General features: G+C 46.8%; 2 protein-coding genes across 2 annotated transcripts; one reads left to right on the top strand and one right to left on the bottom strand.

Annotated features, from left to right (window-relative positions):
• Positions 1-6,356: 6,356 nt before the first annotated feature.
• Positions 6,357-7,322, bottom strand: LOC146756453 (olfactory receptor 14C36-like). The gene has a single exon (XM_085524401.1). It carries the CDS (start codon positions 7,320-7,322, stop codon positions 6,357-6,359), a length of 966 nt encoding a protein of 321 aa, XP_085380527.1.
• Positions 7,323-21,869: 14,547 nt separating this feature from the next.
• On the top strand, positions 21,870-25,621 carry LOC146756452 (uncharacterized). Its single transcript, XM_085524400.1, has 4 exons — positions 21,870-22,130; positions 22,761-23,027; positions 24,758-25,025; positions 25,521-25,621. The coding sequence occupies exons 2-4, from the start codon at positions 22,995-22,997 to the stop codon at positions 25,619-25,621; spliced, it is 402 nt and encodes a 133-aa protein (XP_085380526.1). The 5' UTR covers positions 21,870-22,130; positions 22,761-22,994.
• The last annotated feature ends 243 nt before the right edge of the window (positions 25,622-25,864 follow it).

Here is a 25,864-nt window from a genome sequence, read left to right as displayed (position 1 = left end):
TGCGGCCTCACCAGTGCTGAGTACAGGGGAACAATCACCTCTGCTCCTGCTGGCAACCCTGTTTCTGATGCAAGGCAGGATGCCGTTGACCTTCTTGGCCACCTGGGCACACTGTTGGCTCATGTTCTGCTGAGCATCAATCAATACCCACAGGTCCGTTTCCTCTACACAGTCTTCCAGCCACTTCACCCCAAGCCTGCGTAGCGTCACCCGGAGTTGTTGCAGCTGAAAAGAAGGATGCGGCATTTGGTCTCAGTTAACCTCATTGAAGTGGCTTCAGCCCAGCTCTCCAGCCTGTCCAGATCCCTCAGTAGGGCCTTGCTAACTCCAGGAAGATCCACACTCCCAGCCAATTTGGTGTAGTCTGCAAACTTACAAAGGATGCACTCAATGTCCTCATCCAGGTCATAAATAAAGATATTGTAGAGGACAGGCCCCAGCACAGACCCCTGGGGAACACCAGGTAGGCACACAGGTAGGCGTCCAGGTGGGTCTTGAATATCTCCAGAGAAGGAGACTTCCCAACCCCTTGGGCAGCCTGTTCCAGTGCTCCATCACCCTCACTAGAAAGAAGTTCTTGCACACATTCATGCAGAACTTCCTATGCTCCTCTTTCTGTTTTTTCCCCTTGTCTTGTCTCCACACACTACTGAAAAGAACCTGGTATCTCCACTTTGACACCACACCTCAGATATGAGCACTGACATGAGAGCAACCCCCTGCACCATTCCCCTGCCAGCAGAGCATAGCAGAGCAGAGACACAGTCCTCGTGTACCATGTAGTGTTATTCTGCTTGCCAACAGAAGAGGCCAGTCTTTATCTTCCATCTGTGGCATACTCCAGAGTTCAAGGCATTGCAAAGCTGTGGCACATCTACGTTCTTGTAATGATGACACTTTGGTATGATCTGGGCTTGCATTTCAATTGCATCTAAATAAATCTAGGGTCATACCAGTTGACGGGAAGCTGGCAAATGTTGTCTCATTGTAAGGAAGAGCAAGAAAGATGACAGGGGCAATTATGGACCTGTCAGTCTCACTCCAGTGCCTGGTAAAATTATGGAGAAAATGATGGTGGCAGTTATGGAAAAACAGCTGAAAGACAATTCTGTCATTGGTCACAGCCAACACAATATTCCCAGGGGAATGTCCTATTCAATTTCAGGTCCTTTTATGACACCTATATCCATTTAGCTGATCAAGGGAAGCCAGCTGATGTTATCTTTGACGATTTCATTAGAGCTTTTGATACTGTTTCTCACAGCGCCCTTCTGGACAGAATGTCCTGCATCTGGCTGGACAGAAACAGAACGTGGTGGGTGAGCTGTTGGCCAGTAGGTTAGGCCCAAAGGATTACAGTCGATGGGTTTTAGGGCCAGTTGTCTTTCATGTTTTTGCGGATGACTTGCATGCAGGACTAGAAGATGTTTTCAGCAAGTTTGCTTATGATACCAGATGAGCAGGTACTGCTGACTCCACTGTGGCTGGAGAGGACTTGCAGAGAGATGTGGACAAGTCAGAGAACTGGGTACCTGTTGGCACTAAGCACCAAGTGCATAAAGCATAACAAGAACAAGTGCCTGATTGTGCACCTGGGTAGAGGCAACCCTGGACATAAACACAGACTGGATATGGGACACTGGAGAGCCATCTGACTGAATAGGATTGGGGGTCCTGGTCAACATCAAATTGAACGTGAGTCAGCAGGGTGCCCAGGCAGCCAGGAAGGCCAGCGGTCCCCTGTAGCGCATCAAGCAAGGTATTGCCAGCTGGGTGAAAGTAAGGATCGTCCCTCTCTGCTTTGCACTGCTGCAGCCTCACGTGGATCACTGGCTTCACTTCTGAGCATTGCAGAGCAGAATGGACAACAAACTATGGCAGTGTGTGCAAAGGAGGGCACTGGAACTGAGAGTTCTCAAGTTCAGAGTTTCATTGGGATTGACTGCTTTTTTAGACTGGGCCATTCTCACATCCCACATTCTGCAATGAGACTCAGGGCACACATGGGACAAGAACCTCACAGTATCCTTGCACCCCATGCAGAGCCTGGGATCTTCTCTCCTTGTGTCTTTTATTTGACATCATACAGACCTCCATCCACTGCCCAGGAAGGGTCCTGAGCTAACATGAAGGACAGGATCTCCCTGCCAAGGGTCTGGGAATCAGGACTTAGCCTGCCTGCTTCGTAAGGCTAAGGAGGGGTTTTTCAAAATCAGAGCCACCATGCCAGTGCCTTTGCATGCCTGTAGTCATACCTTCCAGTTGTCTTCTCTAACAAGTCCCCTGGGAAGCTCACTTGGTAACAGCCCTCAGTGGACCCATTAATACTCCTAGAAACTTCACTGTTACTTCTGACTTTGTCTTGTTGAGCACTTTGTGCAAACTTCTCTCTGCACTGGAGGTTGATGGACTCAGCAGCAAATGCACCCTGGGGCCCATTATAACTTAAAGAGCCTCTTGTGCCTTGTGCCCTCCTGCCATCTTCTGCAGGTTTTCAGAACTTGTTCATCAAAATGGAGAGGTATCTGAAGAGAGCTTAAAGAGCCAGAGTCCAGCAGACAATTATTGTCTATTTATTTATAGTTGGGTTTTTTAGAAGACATCAAATCAGCACTGTGCAACTGATATCAAACCAGGATGTACCCAAAAATTCCATTCTGTTACTGCATGGACAAATGTCTATCTCAACCTCCCCACCCCATTTCTACTCACATTGCCCCCATGGGACTTGCATCGCTTTTCCTCATATCACTCTTCTCCTCTGCAGTCACCCGCTCAGTGTTAAACCTGTTTTGCACCAACTCCCACAGGTTTTCCTCAGAGAAACAGCTGCACGTGGGCAAGGAAAGAATTCTCTTTTTTTTTGGCCAACAAATTGAAGGAAAGTAGATGCAATTGAATGAACAGTAAAATACAGTGATAAACTGCTTGCCATGTCCTGGCTGCATCTCATGGGTTTTGTCTTTCAGAGGAAATATTTGTACAAGGAATGAGTTAGATGCCAGGCTGTAGTCACAGGGCATTGGGACTGGCACCACTCTCTGTCTCCCTGTACCTGAAGGCTGCACATCAGCGGGTTGCAAGTGCCATTAAAATGTCAGCTCCATCATTGCACTCACATAACCATCCCCTTCACCATCTGGAACAGACACAGACAGCCATGCCCTTGCACATGAACTGTTCCTATCAAAACAGGGAAGTCCTTGGCTGTCTTAGGATGTGAGAAAAAGAGGAAGAGCTTAAAAGCCGTCAAAACAGGTGACCAAGGCACCAACTATGGAAGCTCAACACACCTTCTAGGTTAAGAAGCAGAAAGAGGAATAATGCACCTGGCTGCTGGTACGAGCTGCGCTGCATCTCTTGCTGCCACCCTTGGCTTGTCGTCATGCTGCCCATCCGCAGCACGCTTTGAAGGGCCGCAGCCTTACAGGAAAGAACAGAGAGCAAAGAGCTCTGCTTGCATTCCCTGTCAGCACACAGAGATGAGCCGTACAGCCCGTGCTCTCAGCACACACATCTCTTCTCTTACCAGATGCTTGCATTCCTGCACAGTGCTGCTCAAAGCCCTCCTCCAGCTCTCCCTTCACTATGTAATCCACAGCTCTAGGCTGTTTGATGCCTGGACCATCATCAGGACCTGCAGAACAAACCTTGGAATTCAGAGCTTGGAGGAGACAAGCGCTATGTCTAGGAATATTCACCATCTGAAGCACTTCAATAAATGACCTCTTGAAAGCCCTGGATCTTTGTGACACATCAGGAGATGCTGAACTCAACCCACAGCCCTCTCCACAATGGAAGAGCTCTTCCCAACTGGCTGGAGGGGAAGCAAAGACCGTCTCAAGACCTCCAGTCCAGCTTCAAGGCCTTCAGGCTTCTTGGGCTGTAGGTGTCCAGACCACTAGGTTCAAGGACGACTCCTAGGTCTTCTTGGCCTCTGCTCTTCTAGACTCCCTCTTTCTTGGCCTCCATGCCTTAGCTTGGCCTCAGGACTACTAAAGCTGCAAGGCCTCTTGGCCAGGCTTTCGGCCTCCCTCCACGCTGTTTTACCTGAAAGTCTCTTAGCCTCCTTGGCAACTTCTAGGCCTTTAGGCGTCCTTCTATGCCTCTAGGATACCTGTGCCCCCAAGTGTGCTCTCCATCACACCTCTAAGCCTTCCTTTGTGCCTTAAATACTCAGGGACTTATGGTCTCTTTTTTGGCCACCCACTGTGCATCAGGCCCTCAAAACCTCAGTGCTTCTAGTCCAGCCCATTGGTACCTCGACTCAGCTGGTTCTGCTGCAGGCAGTACTTCCTATGCTTGCCCAGCCTAAAGCCAGCACAGAATGTTAGTGACCGCTGCTGGTCAGATACAAGTCCTGGTGGAGAATCAGAGCAAAGCACAGCCTGAATAGATCCCATAGATCCCATAGCCCCATAGAACCCACTGACCCCATAACCCCAATGCCCCCATTGACCCCACAGCCCTATGACAATACCTTGTACTGAGGAAAGGCTGAGATGCACCACATCCTCACCTGCAGCCTTCTTAGAAGTGGAGGTTCAGCAGCCGCTCCACTCATCAGCAAGTCCTCCAGAAACCTCCTTCTTTCTTCCTGAGCAGCAGACTGGATGCTGAAACCTTCTCATAAGTCAATATTAAACAGCACCTGGACCTGAAGCCCCAGGAGAAAACACAGTTCAGATCCAAGACCACAAAACAGTCATATTCTAGTCCAGTACAATTCAAGTTCTGATTTAAATTTCAGGACTAGCATTTCACCCACCCTGCTATGGAAGGGGAAAAGGGAGGGGAAAGGAGAGGGGAAAGCAAGGGAAAGCCTTCTAGCCGCACATGCCCCTATAACCCATTCTATAACCCCATATCACCCTATAGCCTTATACATCCCAAATAGCCTTGTATCCCACTAGAATCCTCCTACTGCTCACCCACAGCCCCCTAGAGACACATGTCCCCCATAATCCTGCTATAGCCCTCCCAGAGCACCCTATGGGACTCTTGTAGAACCTCCACCACAGCCCTACATAACACTGCAGCCCCTAAGCTCCCTAGAGCTCTATGATCCCCTGTAGACCCCTCAGCCCAGCATAAGCCCTGTATCCCCTCCACAGTCATATATATTCTCCCCAGAGTCCCCACTGTCCCATATACCCCAATACCACTTCAGAAGTCCCTGACAACTTTCTATAACTCCATACCCCTCCTATGGCCACTAGGAAGCTCCCCATAGCCTCACATACACCTACATCTACCCCTGCAGTCCCCCTAGCACCCTACAGACCCATATCCTCCAAGAAACCCTGCACAGCCTAATATACCTCTATAGCCCCCCAAATGCTCCCTATAGCCCCAGATCTCTCCCGATAGCCCCTCCACACCTCCACATCCCTCTACATTGCCACAACAGCTATCTACAACCCATATCCCCCTACAGCCCCCACGTTCCCCTCACAGCCACCCATTCCTTATCCCTTGGTATCCCCCTTCAGCCCACTACAACCCCATATCCCCCACTATTCACCCCTAGATTCATCCCACTGCCACCCACAGCTCCATACTACCCTATTCCCTCCCTACAGCTGCTGTGCGGCTTCTGCAGAATGAGGGGAGAGCCGGGCAGCCCCGAGAAGGAAGATGGCGGCCGCTTGCAAGTGCGGAAACTCAGCAAATTGGAGTTGGCGGCGCTGCCGCTGACCAATGAGATGGCGACATGGGGCCGGAACTGCCGCGGACCAATGAGCGGCTGAGGACGGGGCAGAGCTGCCACTTGCCAATGAGAGGCTGGGGGCCGGGCAGAGCTACCACTGGCCAATGAGAGATCTGTGGAGATTTCCCTCTCCACAGACCATCCTGGAGGCAGTGACCACGTCTGTGTAGAAATTGGAAGAAGCCCTGGAGGAAGCTTGGGAACTTCTGACATGATAACACAAATCCAAGAATTTGTTGTGTGCAGGGTCTCACAGGGAATGAGAAAGAGGGGACTTGACAACCAACATTTTAACCAGCTGCTGCTGCTGGCCACTGCTGCTGATGAACAGTTCTCTGCTTTCAGGTGTACTGTGGGTTTCTGAGAACATCTGACCCCGACAGCTCCTGAAATGTCTCACAAGAAGGTTGACAGACAGAGTCACTGCATGACCTTTATTATGTTATGGTTCACAGAGAGCCTGTTTCACTATATACAGCATGTCTGGGCTAAACTACAAAGGTACAAGGTGAACAGGAATTGGTTTCAATAATGACTTAGTAGTGAGAAACAATACAATATTTTTAAAAAAAGAATAAGAATAAATTACACATATAAAATAGCACAAAATAAACAAGAAAAGAACTTGATTCAGTAAAAAGCTGCCTTACAAGCCATGAATTCCAAAAGATGGGCAGTTCACTGGTTTTGAAACACATTTGGTCATCACTTTCCTCACTGCATCCTTGGCCTCCCTGTTCCTCATGCTGTAGATGAGGGGGTTCACTGCTGGAGGCACCACTGAGTACAGAAGTGCCAACATCAGGTCCATGGATGGGGAGGAGACAGAGGAAGGCTTCAGGTAGGCAAAAAAGGCAGTGCTGAGAAAGACGGAGACCATGGCCAGGTGAGGGAGGCACGTGGAGAAGGCTTTGTACCGTCTCTGCTCAGAGGGCATCCTCAGCACAGCCATGAAGATCTGCACATAGGAAACCACAATGAAAACAAAGCACCCAAAGTATAAACTGACACTAAAAATGAGAAGCACAACTTCCCTGTGGTAGGAGCCTGAGCAGGAGAGCTTGAGGATCTGGGGGATTTCACAGAAAAACTGGTTCACAACATTCCCTTGGCAGAGAGGCAGTGAAAACGGACGGGCAGTGTGCAGCAGGGAATAGAGAGCTCCATTGCCCCAGGCAGCTGCTGCCATGGTGGCACAAGCTCTGCTGTCCATCAAGGTCCCGTAGTGCAGGGGCTTGCAGATGGCAACGTAGCGGTCATAGGACATGATGGTGAGATGGAAATACTCTGCTGAGTGGAAGAAGACAAAGGAAAAGAGCTGTGCAACACATCCTGTGTAGGAGATGGCCCTGGTGTCCCAGAGGGCGTTGGCCATGGCCTTGGGGAGAGTGGTGGAGATGCATCCCAGGTCGAGGAGGGCCAGGTTGAGGAGGAAGAAGTACATGGGGGTGTGCAGTCGCTGGTCGCAGGCTACGGCTGTGCTGATGAGGCCATTGCCCAGGAGGGCAGCCAGGTAGATGCCCAGCAAGATCCAGAAGTGCAGGAGCTGCAGCTGCCGCGTGTCTGCCAACGGCAGGAGGAGGAACTCGCTGATGGAGCTGCTGTTGGACATCTGCTGTTCTGGGCTTGGAGTCCTGTTCAGGGTGCAGAAGATAATGAGAAATTCAGACGATTCTCAGAGACACTCCTTCTGCTATGCTACAAATTTTTCCATTCCCTCTCAAAAATGATCATTTAACACCATAACTTGAATTTATTTCCATGAACTTCACCATCCGTTAAGGAGAAGAAAATTAGGGAGCTCTTTCTCTCTTCTCATTTCCTAGTCATACCCAAGCCTTCTGGATATTTTCCTCTTTACTCCAGCTACTCTTCTAGACACCAGCCTTTCTGCACTTCAATTTGTCTTAGAGAAATCTGCCTGTTTGCCAGACAAGTGAACTATTAATGTCTGCAGAAAACAAAGAAACTATAACCTAAGCTGATTATATCCTTTTAGGTAGACGAAGCTGAAAGCATAACTTGTGTGACTGTTTACAAAACAGCTAACTGATTGGAAAAATACTGGGGAGTCTCAGAGCTGTGTTCAGAGTTGACAGCCCCTTTTATATTTCTGCCTCCAATCTTCCCTTCCCTCTGAAAATGAAAAGAAAAATCCCTGACTTGGCTCTCCTCCTGCAAAGTACCCTTACAGACACTCAGTTCTGCAGCGGAGCTGTGATCCCCCTGCCCCAGGCAGCAGCTGTGGCAGCACAAGCCCTGCCGAGGGGCTTCTTCCCCACACACATCTCCCTGCAGCGCCCTGGGCAGCTCCCTGGGCAGCTCCCTGGGCAGGCTGAGTGCTTAGCCTGGCAGGCAGCAGAGTCCCATACCCGGCACACAGCCCCTGGGGCACAGCAGGGACCCTGCTCTGCAGGACAGCCCTGGGCACCTGCCTGCAGCCCCGGCTGCACAGCCTGCAGCTGTGCTGGGAAACGCAGCTCTCAGGGCTGGGCTCTGATGCTGCAGCACAGAAGCCCTCAGCTGGAGCAGAAGGCTTTTTCCAGTGTCAAGAAACATGCAGTGCCTGAAGACAGATCTGCTATGGGATGTGTCAGACTTATTTATCCCTGTATTAAATGTAGCTGCATGGCCTGATGTGAGACTTACCATGTCAAGGCATGCGATCAATGCTCCTCCAGTAAGCTCTTAGCTTGCTCCCTCCCAAAGCATCCTGTAAGCTGTCTCTCCCTTCACTTCTATCCTCATATCAACTGCAGATCGTATCCCAGCCCTGCTGTGCTGTGCACAAGAGTGGCTCCTGGGCGCAGCTGTCTCTCTGCAGCGCTCACCACTTTTATGAGTTCCCTGTGTCCCATGAGCCCAGTCCAGCTCAGCAGCAGAGGATGTCATTGTTATCCTTCCCACTCGTCTCCCATGAGATGTCTCTGGGTCTTCATGGACAACAGCTCCTGAAAGACAACGGCATCATGACTGTACTTGAAATTCCATACATAAGGTGAGTCCTTCCAGAGGTTGTTTAAAGAAACTAAAAGGGCACACAGACAAGGACAGGGAGGGTTGGACTTTCCCTGTGAAGGACAGTGATCCAGCTGAGGCTGGATCCCTCTCATCTGTAGAGGGAAACCCTAGGGCTGAAATGGGATTCAGCTCCCCATGGACCCACAGGAGCTGGGATTCCTCTGGTTAAGTTCAGATGAGCACAAGGAGTTGCCTGCATTTGAACTCCTGCTCTGAGTCCTCGGTCCTTCAGCAGGGAGGCAGTTGCTCACACACACGTACACTGGGTGATGCCCAAGGTGCCTGGGGAGCTCTTGGAAGCGTATCAGGGCTTGTAAACAGTTTTCATGGTGTTATCTAGATCAATCTATGTCCATGACAAGGGGAGGCAGTAGGCCTTTGGGCCCCCCACCCCTGACAAATGGGAAGGTCAAAAGGGAAAGAGGTTGGGAGATGGGAACTGGGCTCAAGGTGCCCACACTCACATAGGAAGGACCACAAGCTGGCCAGGGAGAGTCAGGGAGGCCACTAGTGCTACCTGGGACACCAACATGTCCAGCAGCTAAGGGGCTTGTGCGGGAGGAACGGGGAGGTTGTGGGACGGCCTGTTCATGGCTGAGGCACTGGGGACTGGAGGAGCGCAAGGCAGGGGGAGCTGACAGCACCACAGCACCTGCACTGAGCAGCTGGCCAGGACCTGTTGGGCCACGTGCGGCCTGAGCAAGGCTGACAGGGCTGCCCAGACCAGGGAGAAACCTATGGCTCACCTTGAATTCAACTTTTCTGAACGTCTCCTTCCCACAGAGCTTCTCAAGGATGTTGTAATAGTATTTCAGTTCAAAGTTCATACCTTGAAAGAGGAGCACTCCAGTGTCCTTCGGGACAAAGGCAACGTTCTCCTCGTCCTGCAGGCAGCTGGAGAGGAGGGTCACAGTGTTTTGGACGCAGGCCTTCCCTCTCTGCCAGCTCACAGAGGCAGCAGCAGCCACCTTTCAGTATTTCAGGGGCTCCACCTCCTTAAGGGCTGAAAAATAGGAGGATCGGAGTTGATCCTACATTCAGTTTTCCACAGGTGCTTCCCTAGAACTGATACTTGCAGCCATCTCCCAGCCGGCACCTTTCCTTGGGGGGGGAGGTCTTGTTCTGAGAAGGGAGGGGTGGCTTTCTTTGCCCCGCCCATGAAGCCAGCAAGGGTTTAATCCCCCTCCTACCTGGCAGGGATTACTTCTCAGACTGGAGGTGGTGCATGGCTCTGCGGTTCCTGGCGAGCTGAAACGCGGGCCTTCACAGAGTCATTGTCCCATCGTCAGTCCTGATGTCTTCAGAGATGGTGTCAAATGAGCCCAAGGTGGGAGTCCAGACACCCTGAAGGTGGAAGAAAAAGCACGGGCTACAGGGTTACGGGCTGGCTGCAGGAAGAGCTGGAGTTGGTCCTGTGCAGGGACAGAGCTCAGGAGCCCCCACCTGCTGTTCCGAGGCACAAGGCAGGGCAGCGGAGAGGCTTTGGGAAGGAGCCGTGCAGCCTCCTCCTTCCCCTTGACCTCCCAAATGCAGCACAGCAGCCAGGGCGGAAGCAGTCTGATGGAACCCAGAGGCTTCCTGAGGCTGGGCTCAGCCTGAGCTGCAACCCTGCCTAGCACAAGCATTCCTGCATTTGCAGGAAGCCCATGGGATGCACAGCAGGGAAATGTGGGCTGAGTCTCCTGTTGTGCGTGCAGGGGAAGACTCAGAGGAACTGTAGGCTGACCTGGACAGGGAGAGGAGGAACCCGACAGCCAGCACACCTTGTGCACCAGCAGCTGCTCTCATACGTAGGTGGCCACCGCATCCCAGATGGCAACTGGCTTTGGAGGGCAGAGGAAAAGCAGGTCACACTGCATCTTCCACTTCCCAGTGGTCAGACTGCCTTGGGCCGGGTGTTGTCGCGTGCTTCCATGGTTCAACCACACTCTGCCCTAAAGTCTATTGTTGCTCCACGCCAGGACCAAAGCCACTATAACTCAGAATGATAGATGGCAAAATGGCATTTACTGGGGGTAGTCAGCACCTTATTGTCACGTTTTGAACGAAAAAATCCACTTGAGCCCGTGACAGGTGGCCGTGGGCCCCGCGGGGGCCCTAGGCCGAAAGGAAAAAGTTAATTAGGAAAAGAAAACAGCGGCAACGATCTAAGGAGGCACACTTATTTACTAAATACTATATCGAAATACAGGATAATAAAATATAATGTAATATAATTGAAAATTGAGATAACGAATCAGGCAAAATAGGAGAGAGAATGAGTCCCGTAACCGAGAGGCCTACTGTGAAATTTAGGCGAGACGGTGAAGGCTCCCACACACTCCCCTGAACGCCAGAACTCGAAAGAGAGATCAGTCTAGTCTGCAACCAAGTTAATATAGAGTCCAGGTCCCGTGACCTATCGTGTTGTTCTCTGGGAGATGTAGTCTTCTTCTGTAAGTTGCAGATTCAGTAAAATTATTCATGCTTTATATGATGTTATGATGTGGAATACTGATAGCAAAATTACAAAATTATTAAACCATGACATTCCACCCCTTATTCTACATCATTACATTATGTTTATACATACATACACACTCATACGTATAGTTGTGAATAATCAGGAACCTTATTGTCTCAACAATTTATATTTATTCCATACAAATCCCTAAGTTGGGAACAAAACTCTGTAACCTAACCTACTCTTTATTAATTTTGAGAAAAATGGCAAAACTGCCAGAGAAAGGAATACATGTCAGTGGTGGAAGAGAATGGCAGTGCTAGTAGGGCGTCCCCCACATCAAGGTGCACTCATCCTTTCCCAGCCACCACAGCAGATTTCCTTTTGACTTATACTTCTTTCCATGTGTACTCTACACATGCATGGCCAGTGCACGATATAGAGTCCAGATGGAAAACTTGCTTACAGAATGCCTAATGAAGGTATATAGAGAAAAAGTGTTTCCTTAACATTAATCCACTCTATCTTAAGCCCTGTACCTAATTGGACATTCGTCAAATATTTTCTGAGACTCTACCTATATATCTACAAGAAATCATTGGCTGCACTCCCCAACATCAAATTCCCTTGTGGTACACATTGGACATTCCCATTTTTGTCCATCACCGACCACGTGCACCCAGGTTCCTGGGCAAAGACAGTACCCCGGAGAGGTTTTCCCTTTCCAGACGCTGGAAGGACCCAAACTGTTTTCCCCAACACACTCTTTATGTGTACTACAGGAACCTTATCTCCCTCCACGGTATGTAGGGAGCTGGATTGGTTAGGACCATTACAATTACTAGATCCTCGAGTGTTGACCAACCAGGTAGCTTCTGCTAAATGGTTCTCCCAATTTTTATACGTTCCACCACCCATTGCTTTCAACATAGTTTTCAACAACCCATTGAATCGTTCAGTCTTACCAGAAGCCGGTGCATGATAGGGAATATGGTAAATCCACTCAATGCCATGATTTTTCGCCCAAGTGGTTACAAGGGAATTTTTAAAATGGGTCCCATTATCTGATTCAATTCTTTCTGGAGTGCCATGCCGCCACAGGATTTGCTTTTCCAACCCTAATATGGTGTTTCGGGCGGTAGCATGGGGTACTGCGTATGTTTCGAGCCACCCAGTGGTTGCCTCCACCATGGTGAGTACATAACGCTTACCATTGCGAGATCGTGGCAAGGTGATATAATCAACCTGCCATGCCTCTCCATATTTATACCTTTGCCACCGCCCTTCCTCCCAGAGAGGTTTCATCCTTCTGGCTTGTTTAATTATGGCGCATATTTCACAGTCATGAATAATCTGCGCAATAGCATCCATGGTTAAGTCCACCCCTCGGTCTCTGGCCCACTTATATGTTGCATCCCTTCCTTGATGACCTGAAGTCTCATGGGCCCACCGAGCTAGGAATAATTCACCCTTGTTCTGCCAGTCCAAGTCAATTTGAGCCACCTCAATTTTGGCAGCTCGATCAACCTGATGGTTATTTTTATGTTCTTCAGTAGCCTTACTTTTAGGCACATGAGCATCTACATGGCGCACCTTTACATCAATGTTCCTTATTCGGGCAGCAATGTCTTTCCACAGTTCAGCAGCCCAAACAGATTTACCCTTTCGTTGCCAATTATCATCCTCCCACTGTTGCAACCACCCCCATAAGGCATTTGCCACCATCCATGAATCAGTATAAAGATGAAGCATTGGCCACCTCTCCCGTTCAGCCACATCTAAAGCCAGCTGAACTGCCTTTACCTCTGCGAATTGACTTGATTCTCCTTTACCTTCAGTGGCATCTGCAACTTGTCGTGTGGGGCTCCATACAGCAGCTTTCCATCTGCGATGCTTCCCTACAATACGACATGATCCGTCTGTGAATAGGGCAAATTTCTTTTCATTTTCTGGTAGCTCATTGAATGGTGGTGCCTCTTTAGCACGTGATACCTCTTCTGTAGGTGGTGTTTCAATTTTTTTACTCTCAGGCCAGTCCATGATCACTTCTAGAATTCCAGGACGGCTGAGTTTTCCCATTCGAGCTCGTTGAGTAATTAATGAAATCCACTTACTCCAAGTGGCATCAGTAGCATGATGGGTGGAGGGAACCTGTCCTTTAAACATCCAGTTTATTACTGGCAAGCGAGGTGCTAGAAGAAGCTGAACCTCTGTCCCAACTACTTCAGAAGCAGCCCGAACCCCCTCATACACGGCTAAGATCTCCTTCTCAGTTGGAGTGTAGCGCTCCTCAGACCCTTTATATGCTCGACTCCAAAATCCTAGGGGTCGGCCTCGGGTCTCTCCTGAGGCTCTTTGCCACAAACTCCAGGTGGGACCTTTCTCTCCAGCAGCAGTGTAGAGGATGTTCTTCACATCCTGTCCCGTCCATACTGGCCCCAAGGCCACGGCACGGGCTATTTCTTGTTTTATCTGCTCAAAAGCCTGCTGCTGCTCAGGACCCCATGAGAAATTATTCTTCTTCTGTGTTACCTGATAGAGGGGGCTCACTATGTGGCTGTAGTTTGGGACATGCATTCTCCAAAAGCCCACTACTCCCAGAAAAGATTGGGTCTCTGTCTTGTTGGTGGGAGGAGACATAGCAGTGATTTTGTCAATCACATCTGCTGGGATGTGACGACGTCCATCTTGCCATTTTATGCCTAAGAACTGGACTTCCTGGGCAGGCCCCTTCACCTTGCTGCGCTTAATGGCAAAACCAGCTTTCAAAAGAATTGGATTATCTGTTTCTCTTTCTTGGAAACCTCTGCTGCTGTATGGCCCCACACTACAATGTCATCAATATACTGCAAGTGTTCAGGAGCATTACCCTGTTCCAAAACAGCTTGGATTAATCCATGGCAAATTGTTGGGCTGTGCTTCCACCCTTGAGGTAAACGGTTCCAGGTGTACTGAATACCTCCCCAGGTAAAAGCAAACTGTGGCCTACATTTTGCAGCCAATGGGATGGAAAAGAAGGCATTAGCAATATCAATGGTGGCATACCACCTAGCTTCTTTTGACTCCAGCTCATACTGGAGTTCTAGCATGTCTGGTACAGCAGCACTTAATGGAGGTGTGATTTCATTCAGGCCACGGTAATCTACCGTTAGCCTCCATTCTCCACTGGTTTTACGCACTGGCCATATGGGGCTGTTAAAAGGCGAGTGAGTTTTGCTAATCACTCCCTGATTCTCTAATTGGCGAATTAGCTTGTGAATGGGGAGCAATGAGTCCCTATTGGTGCGGTACTGCCGTCTGTGAACCACTTTGGTGGCAATTGGTACCTCTTGGTCTTTTACCTGGAGCAACCCCACAGCAGAAGGATCATCTGACAGACCAGGTAAAGCTGACAGCTGCTTAACACCGTTTGTGTTAACAGCAGCTATCCCAAAGGCCCATCGATACCCCTTGGGATCCTTAAAATATCCCATCCTAAGGTAATCGATTCCCAGTATACATGGAGCCTCTGGACCAGTCACAATAGGGTGTCTCTGCCAGTTTTTACCTGTGAGGCTTATTTCGGCCTCCAACATAGTCAATTCTTGGGAACCCCCAGTCACTCCATGGATCTATATTGGTTGTGTCCCTTGGTGACTTGAGGGCATTAGGGTGCATTGTGCACCAGTGTCCACCAAGTCTTTATATTTCTGTGGTTGAGATGTGCCAGGCCACTTAATCCACACAGTCCAATCAATATACTCTATTGTCCCTTTCCCTCCCCTGGCTGGGGGCAGCGCCCCTCTATTGTTTACCTCGTTGACTTGCAGCAACTGGAACTCTCCCCTTCTTGGAAGAGTTCACCTTGGTAGTTGTTTCACCTTGTAATTCTTTCACTCGTGCCTGAAGTGCAGAAGTGGATGAATTACACCACTTCTTCATGTCCTCCCCATGACTACAGAGGAAAAGCAACAAGGCAAGACGTGTAGTCTCATCGTTGATTCGAGGTGACTTATCATCATCATTTGCTTGAATACGAGGACGTCTCTTTTTTATGGTTGAGATTTTCGATTATACAGGTCGAGAGGAACTCATGTTGTTTAGCTTCCTCAATAGGTGATTGTGGAAATCCTGGTTTCCATCATCTTGTACCACCGTGGATTCATCTACATCAGGCACATTAGCCAATTTGTCAATAATATCATTTTGTGTTCACTCCACTTCGTTTAACCTTTCCACAATTTTGACAATGGCTGAAGTATACAGATTAACTTCTGTGGCGCTTATAAATAATTCAAGTTCCTGAAGTCTGCCAATTAGTTCATTCACAAAGGGTTTCCTGTCCCCTTTGCCATATACTAATGCAAGTGCACTGGCATGCTTTTCTGGAGCTGCTTTTGTAAAGTCACGCCACATTTGTCGTGGAACGCGGACTGCTTCAGGATCATGTAATTGGTCTGGATCATTACGATTGAACTCGCGGCTGTATAGCATTTCCACCAGAGCATTTTCTCTCAAAAATTGGATACCTTTTTCAATATCAGTCCATTTCTTTCTCTCAGGCTCCAAGTCCCGTTTAAAGGGGAATCTATCTCTTACCGCTATCAACATCCGCTTCCAGAGGGTGTAGGACCGATTTTGGCATGTGCCAATACCTCTGTCCACACGAGAGTCCCTGGAAATGCTACCCAGTTGGCGAGCTTCACTGCCATCGAGCCACGCACTGTTGGCACCATTGTCCCAGCAGCAAAGTAACCAAGTGACCATATTTTCTTTTGGCTGACGTGTGTAATCCTTTCTTAGATCTCGAATTTCACTCAGTTTAAAAGATCGATCAATAATGGTCGTTATACTTTGCTCACCTTTTGCTCTATCAAGAGTCCCAGGTGTTGATGGTGGCAACTGTGTTGATGAGGCTGCCCCATCTATAAGTTTGGACTTGAGAAATTCTCGTAAAGAAAAACTAGCTTTTGGCTCCTCTTCTGACTCTGACCCTGACCCTGATGCTTGTGTTATTTCCTCCAGGTAACCCTCCTTCTTTTTCCTCTCTCCTAACTTTCTCTGCTCCTCTAACTTCTTCTGCTCCTCTAACTTCTTCTGCTCCTCTAACATCCTCTGCTCCTCCAACTTCTTCTGGTCTTCTGACTCCCCCTGCTCTCCCGAGTCCCCTGAGTCTCCTGAGTCCTGCTCTCCTAACTCCCTCCGCTTTTCTAACTCCTTCTGCATTTTCTCTAACTGAGTTGAAACTTGTTTTGTCTTTTGCCCTCTTACAGGGGCAACCAACATTGTATCTGGTGTCCCAGATGGTTGGTCCAATTGGACTACATGCGCCCCCAGTGGCTGGCCAAATTGGACTACATGTGCCCCTGGTAGTTGGTTAAATACATTCAACTCACCCTGGAGGGCACATAGCTGGTCTCGGAGAGCGTTCCGCTCAAACTGGACGGCACCAAGCTCAGTCTGGAGGCTGTTGTAGTTGGACTGGAGAGTGTTGTACCCGAACCGGAGGACGTTATGCTCGGCCTGGAGGGCATTGTGCTCAGTCTGGAGAGTGTTGAGCTTGGTCCGGAGGGCATTGTGCTCGGTCTGAAGAGCGTTATGCTCGGACTGGAGGGCATTATGCTCGGACTGAAGAGTGTTGTGCTCAGTCTGGAGGGTGTCACAATTGGCTTGAAGGGCATCGTGCTTAGGCTGGAGGGTGCCGCACTCAGACTGGAGGGCGTCATACTTGGACTGGAGAGTATTGTACCCAGACCGGAGAGCGTTGTGCTCAGTCTGGAGAGTATTGTGCTCGGTCCGGAGGGCATTGTGCTCAGTCTGAAGAGCGTTATGCTCGGACCGGAGGGCATTATGCACAGACTGAAGAGTGTTGTGCTCGGACTGGAGGGTGTCGCAGTTGGGTTGGAAGGCATCGTGCTTGGCCTGGAGGGTGCCGCACTCAGACTGGACGGCGTCATACTTGGACTGGAGAGTGTTGTGCTCGGTCTGGAGGGCATTGTGCTCGGTCCGGAGGGCACTGTGCTCGGACTGGAGAGTGTTGAGTTGGGATTGCAGGGAGCTTTTCTCATCCCAAAATTTTTCTGCGTCAGCTCTAAGATTCTCTTTCTCGTACCAGATTGAGTCTCGTTGGTACAGGAGATCTTTTCTCTCAGCTTCAAAAACTTTTTCTCTCTCTACCTTCTCATCCCAAAGTTTTTCTGCGTCAGCTCTAAGACACTCTTTCTCGTACCAGATTGAGTCTCGTTGGTACAGGAGATCTTTTCTCTCAGCTTCAAAAGCTTTTTCTCTCTCTACCTTCTCAGTCCAAAGTTTTTCTGCCTCAGCTCTAAGACTCTCCTTCTCGGCCCTGAGACTCTCTCTCTCTCAGCTTCAAAAACTTCCCTCTCAGGAATGGTATTGAATAATGCCCGATAAGCATTAGCTAGGCCCAAAATCATTTGTGCCTCCTGAGATCTGCCTGAGCCACAACATTCCTGCCTCAAATATGCAATCAAACTCTCAGGATTCTTCAAGTGTTCAGGAGTGAAGCTCCATAACACTGAAGATGTCTGTCGTTTGAGAATCTCTTCAAAGCCTCTCCACACTCCCTGCCACTCAGTATTCTCTGGTTCTAGGGAAGACTTTCTCCGGATGTTATAAATCCAGATACTGAGTGAGATTATTACAATAATCAACAGTAAGATCAGGGAAATTAAGAGTGTGGCCCACTGATCATTCAAAAACTGCATAAAGGATTCATAGAAAGAAAGAGGAGCACGCTTAAAAATCACCATTTCTGTATAATTAGTTGCATTAGTTGCTCCCTCTGGAGCTGTATGCAGATACGAAGTGAGCATTGCTAACCATGCTTTCAATCCATTATACAATTGTATAGCTCCATAAGAAAAAGTGGCTAGCTTAAACATGGCCCAATATGTTCGGAGCGTCTCAAAAAAGGAACCAATGGCACACAGTCCCTGGTAAAACAAATTTAGTAGAGAAAACATTTTTTTTCCTCCAATAGAGAGAAAAAAAGTAAAAGAAAACAAAGCTCAGCAGTGTTCATAAAATATACCGGAGTATTGGCAGTCCGCCTGGACTTTCAAGGTCAAGCTCGCAGGTGCAGAATCGCAACCCTAAGATAGCTCCTTAACAGGGGAAAAAAACTCGTAGCTCTGTTAAAAGCTAAAAGAGCAACAGAAGAAAACACAGAAAAAAACAGCAACTCAATATGCCCGCATTCTCCACCAAAATCTGTCACGGTTTGAACTAAAAATCCACCTGCGTCCGTGACAGGGGCCGTGGGCCCCGGAGGGGCCCTAGGCCGAAAGGAAAAAGTTAATTAGGAAAAGAAAACAGCGGCAACGATCTAAGGAGGCACACTTATTTACTAAATACTATATCGAAATACCAGATAACACAATATAATACAATATAATTGAAAATTGAAAATTGAACTAACGAATCAAGCAAAATAGGAGAGAGAATGAGTCCCGTAACCGAGAGGCCTACTGTAAATCTAGGCGAACGGCTGAAGGCTCCCACACACTCCCCTGAACGCCAGAACTCGAAAGACGTCAGTCTGTTCTGCGACCGAGTTAATATAGAGTCCAGGTCCCATGACCTATCGTGTTGTTCCCTGGGAGATGTAGTCTTCTTCTGTAAGTTGCAGATTCAGTAAAATTATTCATGCTTTATATGATGTTATGATGTGGAATACTGATAGCAAAAATTACAAAATTATTAAACCATGACATTCCTGAATGGCAACCTCCTTTACACCAACAATTACAATGACATCAAGAACGTTGGCAATTGCTGCACACTGACAATGAAGCAGGTTAAGCCTGAGGATGCTGGCACAGTGACAGTGAAGTCAGACAAGGTGTCAGAAAGCGCACCTGAAGGTGATAGGTGGGTCTGATCACACCCCTCCTGGATGTAAGAGATGCTAAGGAGCTCCAGTTCTTTCTATTGTCAGCAGTCCTGCTTCTAAAGCTGACCTCTCTGGGGTGACAAGTCATCAGAGGCTTTCTTCCAGTGGAAGGTTCCATTGCAGCAAATACCAACGAAGGAGGATGGTTTTGGTGTCCTGCCAAAGCATTCCATTGCTTTTTATCATCATTTTATTTAGCACAAGGAGAGTTACAAGAGCAATTTCTTTTACTGCATCAGTAACATGCCGTGTCAATGCTGTTGTCTCCAAGGATTTATGACTGCAGGGAGAGATCATTCAGTGTGTGTTTTGCCTCTGGGATGACTAATGACCAGGCTGTGAGCAAGCTGATCTAGCTGTGAATGTCCCTTTTTATTGCAGGGGAGCTGGGCTAGATGGCCTTTAAGGGTCTCTTCCAATTCTAAGGGTACTGTGATTCTAATCTGCTCTCCTCAGCAATTAAGCTCTTTTACTCTATGCGCTCAGAGTTTGAAGGATTTCCTCTTTCTCCTTTCTTTTGCATTTGGTGGAAGTTTTTTCCCCAGTATAAACATCTGATGTGTGAAATAGAAGATAGATAAAAGGAGTCAATAAAACAGGAAAATCAAAAGTGTTCAGCAGCTTATCCTCTTAATCCTGTGGCCTGCTGTATGAGCTCTGCTCCATGTGAGGGCAATGCCAGCTCTCCAGCTTTAGAAGAGCTGCATCCCAATTACTTCATATGATATCAGTCCCACCCACGGCAATGCAGGCTGTCCCTCCTGTTCCCTGTATTCTCCTACTGATTAGTTCAGAATTCCATAAAGTGCATTCAGTCAACACACATGAAACCACTTTAGGTTCTATATTGATGTCGTCAGTGCTGGTAAAGATTTATTTATCCCTCTTTAAAAATCTGAAAGCAACTGGAAATGTCTCAACTTCCGTATCACATTGTTCTGTTTTGCCTTTTTAATTGCAGAGAAGCCTGCTGTCTTCATGAAGTCCTTGGATGATGTTTTTGGTGATGAGCGGGGTGTGATTAAATTGGAATGCGAAGTCTCTAAAGAGAAGGTCAAACCAGTGTGGAAAAAGGACGGTGTTGTGCTCACTTCTGGCAACAAGTATGAGCTGGTACAGTCTGGGAAGACCCTATGTCTCCTTATCCATGACCTCGAGAAGTCAGATGCAGGTTTCTATACCTGTGATACTGGCACTGATGTTGCCAAGTCAAAGGTTGGCATTCAGGGTAAGTACTGTGGAAAGTAAAGGAGTGCTAAAAGCACATTCAGTGTGGTCACTCTGTCTTACACCTATTCCCCCATGAGCCTTAATAGTTTCTACAATAGAAGTGTATTACTGCAATTTAGTGCAGTGATGTCTGGAAAATTCCCATTGCTTTTGATGTAAATGTATCTCATTTTGCCATGAAAATCACCAAACATGTCAAGAATGTCCTGGAAATGTTTCCTTTCTAAACATACCTAAAAGGGAGAAATGGTTTGAATACCAGTAGGGTTAGGATGGTAACAAATTAGCTAATAGAAACATTTAATTTCTTGTCATAGGCAAAACCCTTTTTCTCATGCAGCATCCTAGAGTTGTCCTCTCTGTTAGGTTTTTCCCTCTGTAGCTCATTGAATCTTCATTCTGCTCCATGGACTGAGCTGCTCTAATTGTAGTTCTTCCAGAGCAAAGACAAGAGATTCACGTCTCTTTTTTTTTATAGCTTTCTGGTAATTCTGAGTGGAGAATGTCTTAGAGAATACATCAGTAAGGAATGCAGCCATGTTCTGCAAATCCTGAGTTAAAACACCAGTGCTGCTACTCATGTCAGTCACAAATGCCTTTTCTCCATATAAACCTCATACTAACCTATCTCTTACCTTCCAGAGCTGAATAGTGGCATTACCAAACGGCTGAAAACCACTGAAATCCAGGAGGGAGAAGATTGTACTTTTGAATGCATTCCGTCCCATGAAAGCATTGATGAGTTCAAGTGGACACTGAATGGAAGCAGAGTGGAAAGTGGTGGGCGATATAAAGCTTCTAACGTGAGTCGGAAATATACTCTCATTATCAAAAGTGTGACTCCTACTGACGCTGGGGAAGTCGTTTTTACTGCCCGTGGTCTAACCTCCAAAGCCTCTCTGTCTGTGAAAGGTAATGAGATGGGAGAGATTCTGGGGTCTGATTCCTTCAACTGTCTTCTGATAAGATTGTCATGAGAGCTAACTCATAATATGGTTAAAGTGAATAGCAACCTTCTACTTGAACCTCGAAGCTCTGAGAATTTCTCTTAAAAATAAGTAAAAGGAGGAAGCATTTTACACAAATGTGAGAACTACCCAAAGCACTGGGGTAGTGTTGGAAATGGGGATCTCACTACAGCTTGTTCCATTAACAGTAAATCAGGAATGATCTGTTGAGGGAACTGTGGGAGCAAATATCCTCTAAGTATAAGCTGAAGGGATGGCCTTCACATCATCTAGCTGTACAACAAATTCCTATCTAGAGCATGTGCATCTGAGAGCATCATCCGAGGCTCCCAGTGTGATGAGTGGAGAGAAGGAAGAGGCAGTTTTCAGACATGGTTCATCATCCTCAATTGGGTAGATTTAAGAGAGAATAAATGCTGCCTGGAATTCTATTGTCTGTACTTTGCAGATTACTGCTGGCTGTAGGATGGCGTCTGTTGCAAGTGCCTCTCTAACTTATGTGAAGCATGTTCATTATCCAGCATGTAGATGCATGTATTTTGAGAGAGGCATCCTACCATAAGTGTATGTTACTCAAAAAGCAATGTTTTCTTCCAGGAAAACCTACTGAGGTTTCAAAACAGCTGGAGGATAAGACAGCAGCAGCAGGGCAGGACAGCAGCCTGAGCTGTGAGCTGTCAAAACCGGATTTGAACATCAGGTGGTACAAGGATGGCAAAGCAATCAGAAAAAGCCAGAAGTACGACTTGCAGCAGGAGGGAACTGGGGCCATTCTGATCATCCATGACTCTACTGCCAAGGACAGTGGGGAGTACCCCTGTGAGACAGAGGACTCCATAACTAAAGCCAGGGTCACTGTGCAAGGTGAGTTGAAAAGCACACTGGGGATGGCATGTAGAGAAGTCGAGGTAAATATCTGCAGCCTGTGGGTGATGTTTTTCTCTTCTGTTTCGTTGAGCAGGATCAATTCTTAGTTTTCAGAAAATATGATGGATTAAAATCTTTTCCTTAAAATAATCTGGAAACTGAATGATTCTCCAGTGTGATGTGGATCTGGGCAGCCTGGTCTGGTGGTTGGTAACCCCTTGGAGGGGGTTTGAAACTAGATGATCTTTGAGGTCCTTTTCTACTCAGGCCACTCTATGATTCTGTGATCATTCTATGATTCTATGATTTTGGGTGTTAGTGAGCCAAGAAAAGATGGCAATCTGAATTAGTCTCTATTGAATATGTGTAATCAAAACTATATGCAGTTTATCAGATGAGATCCTACCAGCGCATGTATAATGGTATTGAACTTTCCAGATATCTACTGGAATTATCAAACCTATGTAAATGGGTGGACTCTGTGGTCTTCTTAGACTCTTTGCATCTCTATGTGATATTCTGAAATGAGGGCAAAGGAGATTCAGGACACCTCTGTATGCTTGGGACTTGTTGGGGTAACAAATCCCTCTGTCCTATACCCTCATCCTTTTTTTTTTTTCCTTCCAGAAAAACCTAATTACTTTATCAAGGAACTTTCAGATGTGAAAATTGAAGAAAGTGGAAGTGCACTTTTTACATGTCAGAGCAAGAAAGCCGCATCCTTCGTCATATGGAGGAAAGGCATTGCTGAGCTCAGGCCTGGCAGGAAATACAAGAGGGCACAGAAAGGACGAGACCTGCAGCTGAGCATAAAAAATCTGGAGAAAAGTGACAGTGACGTGTACACCTGTGACATTGGTGATGCCCAGTCCAGAGCCAAGCTGGTTGTACAAGGTATGTGTGAGAGCCATATGACTGCGCATCCTGTTTCTCCACTACCAAGCCATTATCCTGGTAGAATTTGTACATTTATGGCAGGTCTTTGGGGCTGCAGCTGTCTGGCCTGAATAGCGGTTCACAAGCCATGCACAGAGCAAGCTGCACGGAAAGGGAAAGAACTACCGACTAGAGCAGTGCCATTGAGAACTTTATGTATCATTTAAAAACCAAAAATGCTGATGTACGGTGAGGCTGGTGACCCAGAAATCAGTGTGAACTTTCTATCCCTGACCTTTCTGAGTTACAAATAGTCCTCCAGAGTTCTAGGCAAAAATTCCCTTATGCTGCATTCTGGGTAGTTGTCACGGTTTAAACAAAAATCTACCTGTGTCCGTGACAGGGGGGCCACAGGTAAGCGAGGTGCTAGAAGGAGCTGAACCTCTGTCCCAACTACTTCAGAAGCAGCCCAAACCCCCTCGTACATGGCTAAGATCTCCTTCTCAGTTGGAGTGTAGCAGTCCTCAGACCCTTTATATGCTCGACTCCAAAGTCCCGGGGGTTGGCCTTGGGTTTCTCCTAAAGCTCTTTGCCACAAACTCCAAGTGGGACCTTTCTCTCCAGCAGCAGTGTAGAGGATGTTCTTTAAATCCTGTCCCGTCCGTACTGGCCCCAAGGCCACGGCACGGGCTATCTCTTGTTTTCTCTGCTCAAAAGCCTGCTGCTGCTCAGGACCCCGTGAGAAATTATTCTTCTTCCGTGTTACGTGATAGAGGGGGCTCACTATGTGGCTGTAGTTTGGGACATGCATTCTCCAAAAGCCCACTACTCCCAGAAAAGATTGGGTCTCTGTCTTGTTGGTGGGAGGAGACATAGCAGTGATTTTTTCAATCACATCTGCTGGGATGTGTCGATGCCCATCTTGCCATTTTACACCTAAGAACTGGATTTCCTGGGCAGACCCCTTCATCTTGCTGCGCTTAATGGCAAAACCAGCTTGCAAAAGAATTTGGATTATCTGTTTTCTTTTCTTGAAAATCTCTGCTGCTGTATGGCCCCACACGACAATATCATCAATATACTGCAAGTGTTCGGTAGCAGTAAAATTATTCATGCTTTATATGATGTTATGATGTGGAATACTCTTAGCAAAATTACAAAATTATTAAACCATGACACCCTGGTATTTTTCTTTTTTTTTTCTTAAATATTTTCCTTTTTACTATTTAAATGTTATGGGCACATCTTATAGAAACACAAGGCTGTTTACAAAGAAGTGCATGCTGTGTTGCTGTATGATGAGCAAGATACATCTATTCTTCATCTAGCAGGAATAGTTGCTGAGCCTTAAGAACAGTTTCAGAAAGCTTTGGGAATTTGGGTGTTTTCCTTGTTTCTGCAACACAAAATGAAAATTTACGCTGTATACAAAGAAAAGGGGAGTCCAAACTTGTACGTTAAATTTGAAGGAGATCAATCTGGGGTAATATTAAAAAAAAAAAAAAAAAAGGGAGTGTGGTCATCAAATACTATAAAATATATTAGCTGTTACTAGAATGCCACTTATCTTCCCCCCATATGAATCACTGTCATGTTGTATGTGAATTTGTGAGGTGGGTTTTGAAGCTGAAATTAAAAACTTCTTGTATGGCTGTCTTCATAGTGGCTATCCAGACTATCTGTAGAAATGACAGCTATTATGTAGTCAGCTGTTCACCAGTTTTAACTGATTATAAATTACGTTTCAGGGTGGAGAACATAGCATAGTGCCTGACACCTGTGTTGATCCTGAGGGCATTCTTGATTCTGTGCATTATGATGTCATGGATATTAAAGAGCAAGCTGAGGCAGCACAGAGTTCCATTGTATCACTGGAGGACCCGAAGGAAGATATTGGCTGGTTTGAAAAGCAGCTGGAGAAAACTAACTTTGAACTGATGGAGACTAAAGAAGAGCTAACAGAGAAAAACACCAAACTACTTAAAACTGAAGAAGAGCTGATGCAGAAGAACAAAGGTGAGTTATGTGATGTGAAAGGTAGAAGACAGAAATAGTTCATTAATCTAAAAGAGAAATAACCAGTTTGAGTAGGAATTAGAGGAGATGTTCTACCTTTGGAACCATAGCCTGTAGATAAGTGATAGTTTGTTCCTTGTGTATATTCAGGTTCAGCAATTCCACGGTTTTTGGTTATTTCTTTTCTTTTTTTCCCCCTCTCCTTTAAACTGCAACTAGCAGCTTTACGCTTTCGTAAGTATGGGGTTAAATGTCTATATCTTGATTTTTACTTTTATATTGTAATCTCTACTCTTGTTTATGTCTTGTTGATGCAATGTTTTCGTTCCAAGAAATATAGAAAACTTTTGAATCACTCCCAATAAGTGAAGACCACATGCAAATTAATTAATCTGTTCAAAAGCTACCTAAACATTAGAATATCTGCAAAAATTGATTACTTAATAAACTATCTATTGGCTACTTATGTAATACAACCTTTTCTGTGTGTTACAGACTTTGAAATGCAGGTGATTAAATTGGATGAGTCTGATGAGCAACTTAAAGAAGCAACTGAGGTAACTTTATCAAGAAGATATTGTGTAAAATTGTTTTAATACCAACTTGTGGTAGCTTAAAATGCTATTCCAGTAGGCTCCATTAATAGATTTCTTACCGAGCTTAGCTTAACTGAATTTGCCTTTAATGCATTGTGTAATTCAGCTACTTAACACTACATTAGAAACTGATGACTGAATTTTTTTTATTTTTTATTTCCAATCTCATTCAAGGTGCAGAAAGATGACATTATTACAGAGCTACAAGACTTAAAATCTCATTTAGAAGAAAAAGTAAAAGAT

This window comes from Coturnix japonica, chromosome 27, assembly GCF_054131305.1.
Source record: "Coturnix japonica strain WE chromosome 27, WE-NBRP24, whole genome shotgun sequence".
In the NCBI taxonomy this organism is placed as follows: domain Eukaryota; kingdom Metazoa; phylum Chordata; class Aves; order Galliformes; family Phasianidae; genus Coturnix; species Coturnix japonica.
The sequence above is the reverse complement of the archived record's forward strand: the minus strand, read 5'-3'. Positions and strand labels throughout refer to the sequence as shown.